The 18,715-nt window shown below is 34.6% G+C and overlaps 1 protein-coding gene across 4 annotated transcripts in view; it reads right to left on the reverse strand.

The window, feature by feature from the left end:
* The window catches only part of hrg (poly(A) polymerase hiiragi), a 37,289-nt gene that overhangs the window by 10,665 nt on the left and 7,909 nt on the right, over window positions 1-18,715 (reverse strand). For 3 of the 4 annotated variants that reach the window (XM_074132536.1, XM_074132535.1, XM_074132534.1), the window contains 4 exons: window positions 8,508-8,750; window positions 1,614-1,872; window positions 1,424-1,528; window positions 1,193-1,343 (listed from right to left, as the gene is read on the reverse strand). In XM_074132536.1, coding sequence (XP_073988637.1) covers window positions 1,193-1,343; window positions 1,424-1,528; window positions 1,614-1,872; window positions 8,508-8,743 — 751 coding nt within the window. In that variant the 5' untranslated portion in view covers window positions 8,744-8,750. Of the gene's footprint in view, window positions 1-1,192; window positions 1,344-1,423; window positions 1,529-1,613; window positions 1,873-8,507; window positions 8,751-13,717; window positions 13,865-18,715 lie in introns of all 4 variants that reach the window. The other variant, XM_074132537.1, reaches the window with a different exon arrangement.

The raw sequence follows: 18,715 nt of genomic DNA on the forward strand, positions 1-18,715 counted from the left end.
ACTCTGGGGTGGGTAATTTAGAAGTTATTGAGGGCATAATAACAGCTCGGTCTTAGGTGGAGGTGTTGCGAGGCAACTTGAAGGCAAGTGCTGTAAAATTAGGTTTGGAGAACGATTTTCATTTCCAGCAGGATAACCATCCAGAACATACGGCCAACATTACAAAAGAATGGCTCCTTTATAATGCCCCAAGAAGATTACTGAACCCACCTCAATCACCAGACATGAACCCAATTGAAAATCTGTGGCATATTCTGGACAGGAAAGTCCGCCAGACCTCTATTACAAGTAAGGAGCACTTAAGACAGGTGTTAGTTGATTCCTGGAACAATTTATCAGATGAGGTGACAAGAAATTTAGTTGAATCAATGCCAAGGCGTTACAAGCCGTAATTGAAGCTAAAGGGATGCACACTAAATATTAAGGACAAAGTTATGATTGGTTATGGGTCAACCAAATTAGTTTTTGCAATGTTTAACTAGGTGTGCAAATACTTTTTTTGCAGTATAAAATAACATTATGTTCTTTATACTTAATTTATTTGACTCTTTTGCATATTTATATTTATCATCTTATAGTGCTTGATTTAAGAAGTTAAATAAACGTAATTTGGGTAAAAAAGCGAATTTTTTTTTATATGAAAACTTAAAATAACAGGGTGTGCAAATACTTTTTTTGCCTATTGTAGGTTATAAAAGTTTGTTACTTAAATACCAAATATCCCAGGAAGATTCTAGGGATCTTTTGATATTTACACAATCCAAAAATAAATATCCAACAATTAAATATCCAATTAATTACATTCAAACTTTTGTCAGTAAAGGGGATACTCCAGGATCCTGAGCCTTTGCTTCAGTATTAATATACCCGAACCAACTAACCTAGTGTTGACAAAACGAACAACATATCGAACTTTTATTGTCTTAATGGCTGGCACTAGATAAATACCCAACTATAGAATTATACATCTACCACAAATTCTACAAAATAATCACCCGTTTTTAAATGTTCTTTCGCGTTCACAAATATTAGGTTGATGAATTTTCCTTTAAGAAGAATGAATACTACAAAAATAATTTTTTAGCCTCAATACTTAAATATAACGTTACCATTAAATGTCAAATATTAAAATAATTTATTTCTAGATTAAAATAGAAAAAATTATTCATGTTCATTGTATTGCATAACTTACTTTTGGCCCAAAGCTTTATAGTACGCAACGTCAGTCGGAAATTTTCAATGTTCGGAACTAACCTCAAAATTTCATCAGTTACCCTACAACCATTTAAACTACGAACACATTTTGGATCCAAATTTTTTAAAAGCATATCATCCTTTAAATCCTAAAAAATAAAATGAAGTAAATAAACACTTTTTGCTTAATTTTATTTTTTTTTGTAAGGTACTTATCATTTTTACTTACCATGGAATCAGGAATTTCTTTTAAAGCTAACCTTGCAAAAAGCATATCTATTTCAATCCCATCAAAATTCATTTTGATTACTGGGACAAACGCTTCTTCTACTGCCTAAAAGATAGGAGGTTAGTCAAAAAACCAAACAAACGAAATTATTATTTATTAGAAAAAAGTATCAACTAGGAAATATAAATACCCTGAGATCAGAGACATCTGGATGTGATTTGAGTTTTTCAAAGAAGGATGTAAAATAATCAGACCTATTGACATGCCTTGGTGCGACACAGAGGGCATCAATATCAGCACCTTTATGATGCACACCCAGTCTATATGATCCAAATGTGTATATTTTACCACCAACTTGGCAAGCCACAGATTCTGGCATATTACGACTCAGGCTAAGCTCCTTTATCCAATCCTTTACTAGCATGTTTAACTTGCTTAGTATCTCCATCCTGTCAGGCACAATAATAACCGAGTACTCCGGAAATATATTTACGGATTTAATTTTTTTTACATATTTCTAATAATAACAATACTGTCAGCCTTAGTGTAGCCTCAGCCATATGGGGGCAAAATTAGCACAAGAAACAGTTAATTACAATGACCACTCCCTCTGGAAAAAGGGCAGTTACATAATGAATGAGTTTTAAGTTTAAATTTTTTTAAATGATAATATTGAATAAATTTTAGATCTTAAAATAAATAATTAAAAAATACTACAACAAAGTTATTTTTGTCTTATAATTAAACAATCACACAAAATTAATGAGTTTTTTTACCTCAGAAAATGAAAGTGTCGCAAAAAAATAATAATAATAAATTAAAAGGGAAGGGATTAGCTATGAGGTTAGCATACTGGACTCCCACGCGGAGGTCCCGGGTTCGAGTCCAGCAGCTGACCCTTAGATTTTCTCTTCCTAGGAGCTTCTTACAGCTCACTGTCCGGTGATGGACAGTGTTGTCTGTAACGAGAGAACACTGTCCGGAGGCCGGCAGTGCACTGGAAAAAGCTCCGGGCGCTAATGACCTGAGCTGTTGATGCGCAAAAAAAAAAAAAAAAAAAAAAAAAAAAAAAAAAATAATAATAAATTAAAAAAAAAAATTGAGAATTGCTATAACCAAAATTTTGACAATTTTTATCTATCGTCAATCAATAATACATACATAATAAATAAAATAAATATTTTTCTTATACACATTTCTTTGTTCTCAAATAAAAATCAATATGGAATTCTTATTTAACTGCCCTGGATTTATGTGATCGTACATTATGGAGTAGTTAAATTCCAAGCAGCACTTAGGAGGAATATCAAGCTTTTAATAACTCCAGAAGCTCCTAATCATTTTTATGAAGTTTAAGTTCTGTGCTTGTGATTTCTTCGCCAAATTATGTTTTTTTTCGATCATTCAAAGCAGAAAAGGATTCGTATCAAACATCAGACGTAATCATTAGGTTTGTACAGTAAACTTTGGACACTTCCTTCTGCTTGTGTCACTTGACAGTCACACCTCTCTGGCGATGGTTGGAAGTCCAAAATTACAAAGAAGAAAATAAAATGTACACGGTTACGACTGTGATATTTACCATCAGGGCGCCAAGGTAGCCGAGCGGTTAGAGGTGAGACCTGCGAAGCTAATATGTATTGTGGTACTGGGTTCGATTCCCGGTCTTAGGTCTTGGATTTTATTTAATGGTTAATAAAAGAAATTTACAGTAAAGTATGTTTACTAGTCGCCTTCGTCCACATCTAATTGGTAGTTGGACGTTAAGCCCCGCCTGAAAAAATAGGCGATTACTTTACTTTACTTATTTACCATCATTGGTTCTAACCAGTTGGTTATTTATTTTATTTATTTTCAGTTATTCTCTCCTATTTTCCCCCTACTATCTAGTAGGAATTTACGTCAAATTTACGAAATTGCGATTTAACAAAATAAAAAAAAATAATAATTTATTTGAAAAAACAAAAAATAACATGAAGCTCAACTTTATGCATCCGCACGACCATAGGGCGGGCATTTTATCGGGCATGAAAAATGCTTTTCTGAACATGACTAAAACTGCCAAAAAATCAGGATTTGTGGTCAACGTGTAGAAAACTAAATATACATATGCGAGAGGAAATGGTGGGCGCGCACAAATGTGTTGAAATATGAATCTAGGTTTGAAACAAGTAACATTCTCATCTATTTAGGTTCTGTTGTCTCTAGGGATTATGAAGTAACCCCTCGAAATCAAAAGGAGATTGATGCTGGCAAATAGATGCTACTTTAAGTAATCTGGTATCAAGGGTAACAACAGTAATCTTAATTAAAACTCTTCCCTGTCCTATCCTAACATGCGGTTCCGAGACGCGGGTCATCACAAAATCCGTCGAGAAAGCGCTGTTAGCCTTCGGGCTTCCTTCACAGGATATTTGGATCCATTAAAAGAAGTTGCAACCTGGCGAAGGTGGACAAATCGATAGGGTAATACGATTGTACCTAGAGCCAGACATCATGAGAATCATGATGGACATCATATGAAGTTATTTTTTAGAAGTTTTTGATTTTTTGTTTTTTGTTTTTTTGGTTACAGCTTGACGGCTCTCTGATATCCATTTAAAAATCCGTAAATGCTGATTTGTATAATAAAGAAAGTTTCCAAACAATTAGGATCTAAAACAATTAGCAGTTGTGGCAAATGAAAGCAGAGGAATACATATCTAAAAGGCTGAGACTGACACTTGCTAATAAATATATGTATTTATTTTTTGTTGCTCTAAAAAATAAAAAACTAACCTACAATTGAAATCCAAAATAAAAACACAAAACTTTATATATTTATAATTCAAATAAATTAATTAATCTTAGTTTCTCTTAACCTACAAATTGCAGTCACTGTAATATTATTTTTTTTCCCCCCTAAGAAAATAAGTACAATGATGAATATCATTAACTTTTTTAGAAAAATAATGTGAAATTTTCATGACTATATCCTTTGACATCTCTTAAATTAGCTTTGCGTATTTGAATGTATAAGGTTTTACTATAGGAGGTTGCAAAAATTAAATAGACATCACCATTAAATGTAATTTTATTTAACATTCATTTTACATAAAGGAATAAGAAACAAGCCCCACAAAGTACTAAAAAATTTTCTTTTTTCCTAAATTACATTTTAATAAAAAGACTTAACAGTAATTTCAAGCAAAATTTGTTATTTTTTTAAACTTATTTGTCATAGAATAAAGATTTCCTTTATATCAAAGCAAATAAATAATGTGAAGTGAAATAAAAGAATTATATACAATTTACATTTTTTCTAAACTTGGATTATACTTGATTACAAAAACAAAATCCCACACAAAAACTAAAAAAAAAAAATCCGAGATACTTGATAGTGCGAAACCTGAATTGGAAAAAAATAAACGACATGAAGTGTTGTGATTAATTTAAAAACCATGTTCTCGACAATCTGTCTAGATAATGATAATTTCTAAAATGAGTCATTTTTCAATAAATGAATTGGTTAAGCATGAAGTTAGAAACTATGAAGGATCCACTACTTATTTGAACATTCTGAAACATGCATAAATGGCAGTTTATCAAGACAATTTATTGATATAATAAATTTAAAATTAACAGCTCGACACGTGGGCCATTGAACGGAGAGACAGGCTTCTGGCATGTCTAGGGGGACGAACGTGCCCCAGTTAATCGCAATTAATTGTATTTATAATTTTTATTTCATATGCTGGGCTATCATGGACTAGAAAAGCAACAGATAAAGGAATTGTAGAGTTTAATGGGAGAGGCCTGTGCCCAGTAGTGGGCCTGGTTTCAAGAATAAATAAATAAAATTGTTTATATGTACAGGGTGGGATAAAAGGTATGAACCGGTTTTAAAGGGATGTAAAACAAAAACAATTCAACTTACAGAAATTATGTTTATATTGTTTAATTCAGTACAGAATCTAGTTTTTTACATTAAGTTTGTGAAGATGATATCACGTAGGTGGCGGCCGTCAGCCGCGATGCACTCTTGAAGGCGAATTCTGAAGTTTTCAACCGCTCTTCTGCACATTTCGATGGGTATTGCCATAACTTCCTGTCTGATTCCGTCCTTAAGTTCTTCCTGGGTATGTGGACGATGTTTAAAAACTTTTTCCTTTATGTACCCCCATAAAGGACAGAATCAGAGAGGAAGTTACGGCAATACCCATCGAAATGTGCAGAAGAGCGGTTGAAAACTTCAAAATTCGCCTTCAAGAGTGCATCGCGGCTGACGGCCGCCACCTACGTGATATCATCTTTCAAACTTAATGTAAAAAACTATATTCTGAAACTGAACTAAACAATATAAACATAATTTCTGTAAGTTGAATTGTTTTTGTTTTACATCCCTTTAAAACCGGTTCATACCTTTTATCCCACCCTTTATATGATAAATATTCTTTTTCATTTAATATTTAGTATTCTTATTGAGTTCTTATTTTCTTTGTTTTATTACAAAATTTATAATTTTTAAACTAAATAAAAGGCTTTATTATTATTATATTTTTTATTTCTTAACCAATATTTAATTTCAGTACATATTAAAAGAATTATTTATTTAATAATTTGATAATTTCTCATAATTCTGAACATTAGCCTACAGTTTTGAGTATTAGGGACTGGGGGGTCTAAGTCTAGAACTAGTGCTCACTCAGAGGCAGCTATCATGTCACGATATAAGGGTCAATGAGAAAGAAACAGCATCCAAGTTTGATGCTTCCCTCGGATGAAGTTTTGGGGGGAAATATTCCGATTGACGACAATTGTTTTTGTAATCAACACAAAGATTCATCACAATTTTGACTGCACAAGAAGTGAATCGCTTGTAAAGCATAAATTGAGGCATGAACATTCAGGTTTTGGGTGAATAACTTCAAATGAACCTAAACTAAACATGATTTGTAAGAATGCCAGTAAAATCTGCAATTAATTCGTGTAGTTAGGATTTACTTATCTAAAAGGCCTACCCTCACGTCAACGTTTTAGTGAAAGTCACATTAATAAAAAATTATGAGCATCCTAATATCCGAAATGCCATGGTGAAACTGCAAGAATTGCCACCTAAATATAAATATCATCTAAGGTCCATTTGTTGGGAAGGATTGTGCCACAGGAATCATTCTATTTCATCAATTTCTCAGGGAAGCAAGCGAAACTATTCCAGGTCCAAAGCATCCGGCAGCAAGATTTTGTTGCGAATTGAAAAAAGGTGAAAGTAAGGCTTCAAATTCTCGAAGACCCCATCAAGCGAACAGAATAAGAAGGCGGGAGCAGTATTGTCTTGGCGATGATGGGGGAGTGACTAATAGGGATGTTGGAGCCTGAAACACCAGCACATGTACTGGGATGGCTTTCGGCCAAACGCTGCCATCAAAGAGCCTATCAAATGGTGTCAGCGCTCTTTGTAGAAAGGGGCTACATCTACCCTTTTTATGGTATTTAGATGAGGTATGAGGTTTGCATGTTTAACAAGTTACGAGAGGGTACCCAAAAAAAACCGGAATTATTTTTTAAAAGCTATTTATTTACAAATTTTTTACAGAACAACCTTATCCCCTTCAAAATATTCTCCATTACAACTAATACATTTGTCCCACCGGTGCTTCCACTGTTCGAAACATTTTTTGTAGTCATCTTTAGAAATGGCTGACAGCTCCTTCTTCGTTTTTTTCTTGACCTCTTCAATGTTGTCAAGTCGGTGACCTTTCATGCCCTTTTTCATGCGTGGAAATAAGAAAAAGTCGCACGGAGCCAGGTCAGGCGAGTAAGGTGCGTGGGGCAGCGGAACCATGCCATTTTTAGCCAAAAACTGTGTAACAGAGATGGCTGTGTGTGCAGATGCATTGTCGTGGTGGAAGAACCAGTCTCCTGTTTGCCACAAATCGGGTCTTTTTGGCGAACACTATTGCGCAATCTTTTCAAAACTTCCAAATACAAGGTTTGATTAACGGTCTGACCTGGGGGGACAAACTCTGAATGGACTACGCCTTTGGCATCAAAAAAGCAAATCAGCATTGTTTTGATGTTTGACTTGACTTGACGACATTTTTTTGGTCGGGGTGAAGATGACGTCTTCCATTGGCTCGACTGTTGCTTTGTTTCTGGGTCATAACCATAGCACCATGACTCATCACCAGTAATGACCTTTGACAGAAAGTCTGGATCAGTTTCAAGCTGTTGTTTCAAAGCACGACATGTTTCAACTCGATGTTCTTTTTGATTGTCAGTCAGAACTCGAGGAACAAACTTGGCAGCAACCCTTTTCATCCCCAAATCTTCCGTTAAAATTCGCTGAACCGAGCTCCAAGATAACCCACTACTCTCTGACAGTTGAGTCTGTCGACGGTCTGTGAACACCAGCTCTCGAATTTTTTCAACATTTTCGTCGATTCGGGCAGTTGATGGACGTCCAGAACGAGGTTTGTCATCAATCGACATGTAGCCATTTTTAAACCGAGTAAACCACTCGTATACTTGAGTTTTTCCCATAGCGTCATCTTTGTAAGCTGTTTTCAACATTAAAACACTTTCAGCAGCATTTTTGCCGAGTAGAAAACAAAATTTCAGAGCTGCACGTTGTTCACTTAAACTTGCCATCATAAAAAACGAAAAAAGAACAAAACAGCGCTGGTAAAAACAATCACTGCAGATGAACAGAACAAGCCAGGCAGACAACACAGGCAGGACTGAACTGGCAAGGAATTGCGCTATACACGTCTAGCGGCAGAAATGCGTACTACATAAGCTCCATGCGCGGCAACGCAATTCCGGTTATTTTTGGGTACCCCCTCGTACGTTGCATTAAAGCTGCAGATTTTTTAGATACTTCTATTTTTTCTCAAGAAAAATGTGATATGAATTTTACGTTAAAACATTTCTGTTTGAACAAGGTACACATTATTTCATTGGCTACCATTAAAATAATTAAAAACCATTAAAACAGGTATATGAGTTTGTCAAACTATATTAAAAAATTAAACAATTCAATATTTATGCTTGAAATTACAATTAAATCAAATTTAAATTTTAAAAATAGAATTTATTGACTGACCTGTGATTTAGTTCCTCTTCAGACTCCATGACGTTATATGGCTTAAGAGCCTCTAAAAGTTCGTTAGTTCTCAAAACATCGATGGGCTTTGGTCCGGCTAAAGTGATAGCCGAAGTTAGGCCCAACGTACGCGACTGCGGTTGCTGTGTTTTTTGTTGAGGCTTGACAGAATTCGTCTGTAATGCTGATTGTGGCGCCTGTGTCTGCTGTGTCGAACCTTGTTGTGACGACCACATTGCTGCCCTAATTTGAAAATATAAACTATTAAGCCAGAAGAATACAGCGCTGTAAATATAAATAATAGAAGACAATAATAAAAGAAAATCACAATTAACCGCTAGAAGATAATTTCAACCTTAGAAATTAAGTTAAGTTTATTTTTTTAATGCAGCTTAACCATCTCTCGTTAAGTTTTAAAGGTAAGAGTTGTACTTATGAGTTTTAAAGAACCGAATAAAATTCTAAATTTACCACTGAGTAATCACTGTCCAAAATAAACAGTTGAATTCAAGGAAAATGAGTTGTTTATGCTTTTGATGTCATTAGAAGTGACTGTTCCAAATTGTTTAGATATTTATTTTGTAATTAAGTAAGTAAACAAACAATTTAAACACTTTACATCTAATACTCTTAACTATATCTGAGGAAAATATCAATAAAAATGTTTATTGATAGGCAGTAAACATTAAAAAAAGCTTCCATTTATAATTTTTAGTTTTCACCCTTTTATTAATTTTAATCAAGCTAGAAGAATAAAAAGAAATGATATTGTTTACCTCCACACAATCATTTGCTGCATTTGCACAATTTACTTTTTTAACGTTTTAGTTTTGGGAATTAAAAAACGGAGAAATAGAACTTTTTGAAAATCTAAAACTAAAAAGAAGATAAGAGATTATTAGCTCTGTGGTCAGGGTAAATTGGATTCAAACGCGGAGATCCCGGATATGAATCCAGCTGATGCTCCTTAGATTTTCTCTACCTAAAAGCTTCTTACAACTCACTGCCCGGTGATGGGATAGTGTTGTCTGTAAGAAGAGAACACTGGCCGGACACCGGCAGTGCACTCAGGGCGCTAATGAACTAAGATGGTTGACGTGCCTTAAATAAAAAATAAATAGATAACAATCAGCTAGATGGCGACTCCTTGCACCCATATTTCCTTGCATTAATCCCCAAATAAACATAGGTTATTGATCATTTCCATAACAAAAATTCGTTAGACTGTTATGAATTGTTTGTTAATGATTTCATCGCAAGGTCAGAGAATGCATCCAATCAAAGCTTACCGCACTTGCGATTAGATTCTTAATATCTAATGACATATTAACATCGTTTTGCTTTACAGAAACCATCTCTTTCATTTATTACAATTGTTTGATAACTCTTAAAATTTGACGTCCTCTTTTTTTTGTGTTGGTCAATTAATGACAATTCTAAAATTACTTGCAAATTAATTCGACTTGTTATTCTTCACAAATCCAACAGCCAGTCGAGATTGACACCCCCCACACAATGTAAATAAAGGTGATACATATATATTTGGTCATATAGTATATCTAGTTAACCTTCCACAATCATTTGTTGCAAATTATTCCTCAGAGAGAACCAATTAGTCAAGTTAGCCCGTCAAAGTTCTGTGATGTGATAACAGAAGAAAAAAATATAATTTTTAATTATAAAAATTATAACTAGTGGTGCCAGTCAGACGCTAGTGCCGCGGTCAGTGCACGGGCAAAAAAGGGACCGCCCGCCAAAGACACACCGCTTTCAAAAGGGCCATTATACGGTCAGTATACAGTGACTACCTGGCTACAGCCCTTTGACAACATCCAACACCTTTCACCGGCCTATTCAAGACTAGGGTCAACACACGGCAAGAGATGTTTGAGTGTGACCCGTAATTACAAGACTTGTCAATGTGTGGTGAGGGCTATATATGGTCTCTCTACAGGAAGTGGGGCATCAGTCGATGATTATTCTTCAGATTTTTACCACCGTAACCTCAAGATTCTACCAGCGAGTTACACCGCGAGCGCGTCCCTAGCTAAGTGTTTAAACATACATCTATTCAACGTCGTTATAGTTGTGCATTCTAGTTACAATTTAAATCATTCTAAATTATTGTTAAAATATATATATTTATTTTCCGAATATCAACTCTTTATCTATCTATCAAATCTCTAACTAATTCCCGCATCATAAACCTCCTCTTCAAGTCATCTGAACCCATTACAGTTCTTAATCTTCTTTTCAACTTAATTTTATTTATTTTTTATCAAACCATATAAATATAATATATCTTATTAACCGTAGAGCAAGCATGTTTATTGTGTCCCTGACCAGTTCCGGACTTTTATTTGAGTCAGCAACTGTCAGAAACACAAAAAAAGAAGTTGAATTCTCTATTTCAAACTGATTAATCTATTTATTATAATAGATGAAAATAGGAAATCTTTCAGGGACACAATAAACATGCCTGCCAAAGATAAAATCAGTGACATTATCCAGCACTGAGGATCCAACCACTTTTACTAAAAATTAGTGGAAGATGAAATATTAGATACTGAAAATAAAAATAATAATGGTAATGATTTTTTTTAAAAAAAATAGAGCCAATTCATGTCCGAAAAAATATACCAAATAAAGAAAAAAAAACGAACAAAAAATAAAATTAATAAATAAATAACTGACCAGCCTAACAGAGATGTTTAAAACTGGCCGCAAAACAGATACGTTTATAAAATAACATTTAAAAAAAAAATTGTGACTGCTACAACAATATTTCATATTTCTAGATCACAAGTTTCTTCATAACCTCAAATCTTAAATTCCTGTTTGGTTATCAAGCTTGTTAGAGCACTGAACGCCACTTATGAACTTGACGAACCCCACCGGGGGAAAATTAGAAAATAGAATTAAGAAAAAGAAATTTTGGGATACCATTTTGGATACTGAACACTGAAAGAATAGAAAGAATTTATAAAAATAAATTTTTCCAGAAAAAAAATTGAAGAAATAAGTTTTTGAAGAAAAAATGATGAAAAGAGTCCAAACCTGCGTCCAATCGTTACCTACGGTTCGGAAGCATGGGTATTAACCAAAGCGGACGAACAAAGGTTTGCAGGTGGGAAAGAAAAGTGTTAAGAAGGATTTTCGGACCTGTAAGGACGCAGGAGGATGGCTATAGAATCAGGACGAATCGAGAAGTTGTTGAACTGTTCGGTGAGCCTGATATAGTAGCCACTATAAAGTCTGGTAGACTACGATGGCTGGGATATTTGCACCGAATGGAGGAGACGAGAGGTCCCAGGAAAGCTTTATATGGACACCCTGGTGGAAAAAGGCCGAGGGGTAGGCCTCGACTAGGATGGTTGAGCGACGTGCAGGTAGATGTAGAAGCCCTTGGTCAGCAGAGATGGAGAACGTTGGCAAGAGACAGAGATAGGTGGGGAGCTGTAGTGGCTGAGGCTCGGGTAATGTCCAACTCTTAAGAAGAAGTGGAACCCCCCATTTTCAGGAAACATTGAGGGTATCCCCATTCAACAACATTTATTATATTGAACCCCCAATTCTCATCCAGGCACTTAAAGCTACAAAGATATTTGAACCTGTAAAACTACTTCGGTTAGAAGTGCGACAATAGGCCTTTTTAGGACATAGTGGATTTCGTTATAGTTACACCCTCCATACATTCTAAAATAAAACTACTTCCAACTAATGGTTGATTTTCTGAATCTTCAATACTGATACTTACGTTGCGTTTTTGAAAAGATTTCATAGTGCGAGACGTTAATGTAAATAATAACTGATTAATGTTATCTATAACGGTATGAAAGTCTGAAACTAGTCAGGGATGCAATGAACATGCTTTTTGGTATTAGTGTTTACACTATTAACCAATCAACACGTGTATTTGTTTTTAGCAATATCTGGCTGGTAGGTTTTTAAATATTGTAATTTTTAATAAATTTTACCAAAAAAGAATACACATAGATGTTATCTGAAAATATTATCTCCTTAAAATAGAGGGTAACAATGCAATATCTTGTGATCTCATTAAAAAACTTTTCCCTTTCTTTTTTTGTAATTAGGGCAAACCATAACTATGTGTTCAAAATCCTCCGTCTCACAAAGAGGAGAGACCAATTTACCTATTCTAAACAAATATTACCTACAAATACCATGTTTTGCTCGCATTCTATTTATTATGGTAACTATTCTTTAGCCAAAATAACCATCTTTAAACCATACTTAATAATAAAATGCTTTTATTGTCCAAATAATACAATAGTTTTTACTTGATATAAACATTGGAGTACCAGAACCAGTTCTTTTCCTCTGACAAAAATAAGTTAAACTTCTTCATGCTTAAAAAATTTTTCTTTTTATATTTTGGGAAAAAGGACAAAAAACCCAATACAAAAAAATCAAAATAATATAAAATCAAAAATACTTAAAACCAAAAATAATTTATAGTCTAATAAATAAATTAAAGAATACTTTTGAATGCAGTTTACAGCAAAATGTTTTTAATCCTTTTATGTTTATACACAGTCTGCGTGTCGTACTGACCAATAGTATTAATGAGGCGGTTTTCATGCCCCTCAACTTTTTAAACCATACTCTATCGTTAACCTGTGGTAAGCTACGACGCTTAAAATCAAAGATATTGATTCATTAGTTTGGTGCAGAGAATTTGTCTTCTAATTTTGTATCAGAGTGTACATAAATAAAAGTCAAATTTTTCTACATCAAACTGGAATAAATCAAGCACTGATGATGAATAAAGATCCAAAACTGGTCAGGAATACATAAAATAGTTCAACAAAACAGTTAAAATCAACAAATGATTCCTCAGTAAATCAATCTATCGGGTTGCAACTATCTTGGATAAAACTGACACCCATAGGGTTTTCAATGTCATTTAGAAAAAATATAAAAATTCATTTATGCTGATACGAGTAATTAGGTGAGAAACCACAAGCAAAATTAGAAGACAATCAGTAAGTCAAAAGAGAAAACATATCTATTGTACTAGTACAACAAAAGGCATTCTACCAAAATTGCTATTTCATAGTACAATGAAGAAAAAAAATCAAAAAGTAGAAATTAGGTTTTTTAATTTTTTTTTAAAAATATTTTTAAAACAAGAACAATCAATAGAAAATCTACAACTAGCTCATCTACAGTGACGACAAAGATCTTACCTTAATCAAATGATTCCCCACCATTGGAGACAGCTTGACCAGGTCAAGAGGAGATGTCAATTATTGTAGAAAAAAATTCTCCTCCCAAAGTGCTATAGTCTTGAATGGAGTGAAAAAGAAGTCTAACAACACTGCGCACAATCCAGACTATAAATAATAAGTAATTTTCAGTTTTTTAAACGGGGGAAAAAAATAATAACCATGGAAGAGGATAAATAGCAATGGTTCTTAAATACAACAATAATAATACTTGTACAACAATAGTAATAAAAAAAGATTAATATTAATGAAGGAAAGATTTTGAAGTGGAGAGTTTTGGGCAAGAGTGATCACAGCAAAAAAGAAAAGGTTCATATAAAAAAAGTCAGTGCCTGTAAAATCATTCTGAACACAAGTTAAGTGAAGGATGATTTGGCTAGCTGTACAAAAGTAATGGAAATATTTCACTTTATGGAAAATTTACAGGAAAAATTAATTTTCTTTAAAAAAAAAAATGCTATAATGTTTCAGATTTCCAAAATATACAAATAAAAGTTGTTCTCAGATGACTAAATGATTGGGTCAAAAATAGCAAATAGTCGATTTAGTGAACTTTTGAGAATTCTTTTAAACTTAACGACCTTGTGTGAATTTGACGACATAGAAGGCTAAAAGACCCAATTTAGATGTTCAGCTACGCATCAGTTCTTTTACTGAAATACCAGCTCTCGATGACTTATGTTCTCACAGAAATAGAACTCATTTTTTTTAAGATCACTGGGAAACTAAGAATATTTCAAAGAATTCCTTACTGTAATTGAAGAGCTTGGTGCAAAAAGGAGTTATCTACAGTTTTTTAAAATTTTTAGTAAGGACAAAAAACTAAATATGCTTTAAGATGTATTCCTTATGTTGTGTCTGCAGTAAGGATTAGTTAATATATTGTGATGGGGTCATTTGGGGCTCAATTTGAACTTTCTAGGGCATTTTTTAAGCTTGCTATAAGCAAAAGTTATTTTGCATCTAACTCTTTTTTGCACCAAAATCATAATTTTCAGTAAAACTTGAGTACATATTAAGTACTATAGTCAACAGATTTCTTGTTTTTGAGCTTTTAAGTGGCATTTTGTGTCGAAGCGAATGTTACGATATATTATTATGCCTGTCAAAAAGAAAAATAATATCTACCAAGGGAAGGGATTAGCTATGAGGTTAGCATACTGGACTCCCACGCGGAGGTCCCGGGTTCGAATCCAGCAGCTGACCCTTAGATTTTCTCTTCCTAGGAGCTTCTTACAGCTCACTGTCCGGTGATGGACAGTGTTGTCTGTAACGAGAGAACACTGTCCGGAGGCTGGCAGTGCACTGGAAAAAGCTCCGGGCGCTAATGACCTCAGCTGTTGATGCGCCAAAAAAAAAAAAAATAATAATATCTACCTAATATAAACTTTAAATAAACTAATATAAAAATTTTTGTTTGATTGATGGCGTCATCTTTTCTGTTTGGAGCAAAAGAATTATCTGCAGTAGGAAACTCATTTTTGCTCCAGATCTAACCTAGGTCCGAGAATAAGTAATAAACGAGTCTGCACAAAGACTCGTTTACGCACCAAAAGATGTAGAATTGAACATACAATAGCGCCACTAAACACATTTTTTGAAAAAAATGTAGATAACTCCTTTTTGCACCAAGCTCTTCAATTGCTTATTGTAGCTAACGTGGTAGGAAAAATTGAAACTGAAGTGAATAGAATAATATTGCATTATAAAGCAGATCTTAATTAGTACCTAATCTAGATCGAAGTTTTTCACTTCGATTTACTTTAGATTTTTTTTTTTGTTCTTTTTGAAAAGCTTTTACTTCAATGTCTTGATAGAGAGAAAACCCAAAAAATATCTAATACAAAATTCAGATTAGTAAAACAAAATTAGTCAGACATGTATGCAGATTTTTTTTTTAATTTAAGGAGCGTCAACATCTGAGGCCATTAGCGCCCGAGAGCTTGTTTCAGTGCACTGCCAAAAATTGTATTGTTTTTCAATTGGTGTATACTACTATTTACCAATTCATTTACAATCAGCAATTCCATTTCAAATTCATAAGTCATATCCTAGACAAACTAATGTTTTTGTTTGTTGCATTAAAGCCACCGTAAATGGTAATTTAAAAATCTGCTTTATTTAACTATTTTATGGGATTTTCGTCAACATCCAGTTGACCAATTTTCTAAACCTCACATACTTTGTGACTAATTATTTCCCGTACACTATTGTTTCAAATTTTAAAATTGGTAATTGTAGTTCTACTCAAGCTGTAATTGAGTGGCCACCATATTCTTGAACTTTCTCTAGGAAATTCTTCTTTATTTTTCAAGATATTTATCTTTAGTTTAATTTGAAGTAGTATTTAGTTAAATATTTCTTTTTTTCCAATTAAGATTTTTTAATTTTCGAAAATTGATTGTATAAATTGAAATGCTATATTTATTTTAAAAATTATTTGTTGACTGGAGATGGTGAAGGTTGTCTGCAGTTCAGTTCTGTTGACGTCCCAATTAAATAAATAAACTCATTGAACAATAGAGATAATAAATATGCATTGTATTGAATTCATTTTTAATTTATAATTGCTGCTACTTTTACAGAGGCCAATGGAGTCTTAGCAACATCGAATTGGGCACAAAGTCAATTACTGGATGACCATGACAAGTAGAGTGAGCATCTTCAAGAAAATAAAGAAGCCTCTCCTAGTTCTCTAAGGTAAAGGGAAAAGTAAAAGATCCAGCAGTTAAACATTGAGACTGAGGAATGCATTAGTTCCTTCAAAAAATTCTAATCTACCAGCTGGCCAAGAAGCTCTCCGAGTTGAAGCTAAAAACAAAGATACGAGGGTCGTTTGAAAAGTCCGTGCAAAGTCAGAGAGATAGTACCATTGGCGCGTATCGAGGTTATGTTTAGTTAGTAGCATCTCTTGGAAGAACACACACCAAGTTTCAGCCAGATCGGTCTATTTCTTTGTGTTTGGCATTCGTTTGAATCGAGGAAGTCGAGTGATTTTCAAAAAATGGACGAAAAAGAATTTCGTGTGTTGATTAAACACTACTTTATGAAAGGCAAAACGCCTCAGGAGACTAAAGAGAAGCTTGATAAACATTATGGTGACTCTGCACCTTCGATTAGAACAGTTTATAAGTGGTTTCAAAATTTTCGGAGTGGCCATATGGGCACAAGTGACGCTGAACGTTCTGGACGCCCTGTTGAGGTTACTACTCCAGAAATCATTGATAAAATCCATGATATGGTGATGGATGACAGAAGTGTGAAGGTGCGTGAGATTGCTAGTGCTGTGGGCATCTCGAATGAACGGGTACATAATATTTTGCATCAACATTTGGACATGACAAAGCTATCCGCAAGATGGGTGCCGCGATTGCTCACGCTTGACCAAAAACGAAATCGTGTAAAGTGTTGCAAGGACGGTTTGCAGTTGTTCCAGAAGAATCCGCAGGACTTTAAGCGTCGTTTCGTCACTGTGCATGAAACATGGATACATCACTACACTCCTGAGACCAAAGAACAATCTAAACAATGGGTTACCAAGGGGGAATCTGCGCCAAAAAAGGCGAAGACCGTTCCTTCGGCCGGAAAGATTATGGCGACTGTCTTTTGGGATTCGCAAGGAATAATCCTCATCGACTATCTGGAAAAGGGTAAAACTATTACACGTGCATATTATTCATCGTTATTGGACCGTTTAAACCTCCCAAAAAATTAAGTAGTTTTTATTTTTGCACGGACTTTTCAAGCGACCCTCGTATATTGGCATCATTTCACCCTTTTTTTTCACGCCGAATCGCTTTGCGCCACTTAAAGTTGATGAACCTACTCCAGTCATCAATAATAATTCGGAAGAAAAATTAAAACCACCTCTCATGTTCCTTTCTGAATAAAGTTAGTAACTATTTAAGGAGTCATCAGATCTCATCGGCTCCCAGGAATCAGATACCAAAATAAACACTCCATCAGAAGTTGCAAACAAGGCTAAGATTAGATTCCTTAGAGGAATATACTTTCACATATTCCAGGAAGGAGGAGCACCTATTGGATTATGTTGCGACACTTACACCAACCCACGTCCCCAGAAGCAAGTAAAGAAGAATTGGTACCAGAGTGAGGACAACCTCTAAAGTTTTCCATCCAGTTAGTAAAGCTAAATTGCCGTTATTTTTTTCTTGATCAGGAGCCTCACCAAAATAACCCAGGCAATTTTAAATGAAAAAATCTCCTTTAAATCTAAGTCAAAGTTAATACTGCTTAAGATTTCAGAAAATGTTCAAAGCAAGCAATGTCAAGAGTATGGGTAATCTAGAACTTACTCTAAAGCATACGCACCGAGAAGCGTTAAGTTCGCAGGGAAGATTCTGCTGGTAAGAAATAAATGGACTCACCAGCGAATTTACCTCGTGTCTAGGCGATCAAGCAACTGTTGAGGTTACCTGCTCATCCACTAAGCGTTGCAAAGGCTAAGTAGTGAGCGCGGACGAGAGCTGTTCCAGTGAGAGTAACACCTGCACCGAGTCTGTCGTCCATTGATATCCCCCAAACTTCCACAATGTCAACAACCACCACTTGATAAGTACTAGACCAGCAGACATCGGGAGGCCTCCGGCGCCTCTGTCATCCTATATCCCTTCTTAGACTCCTATTGATGACATCACCTCTCTCTTTAATATAACCAATTCATATCCCTTAATGACACTTCTTATCCCCACCATTGTCAGCGATCTTCTTCTTTGGATTAACCTACCATAATTGTCGCAATCCACCATTATCGTTCCATACTCTTAAACGCCAATGGACTGATATCCCGTAGAGACAAACATACGCACTTTAGTATGACAGAAGGATTGAAGAAGCGATAAATACCAAAATATATTTTACTAACAGACCAAGCGCATGGTTGCACAACAATATTAGTTCGAAGTTCCTTATCCCAGACATTTCTACAAATCCCTTTCA

Source organism: Rhodnius prolixus, unplaced genomic scaffold, assembly GCF_049639745.1.
Source record: "Rhodnius prolixus isolate KJV_2025 unplaced genomic scaffold, Rpr scaffold_4, whole genome shotgun sequence".
NCBI lineage: Eukaryota > Metazoa > Arthropoda > Insecta > Hemiptera > Reduviidae > Rhodnius > Rhodnius prolixus.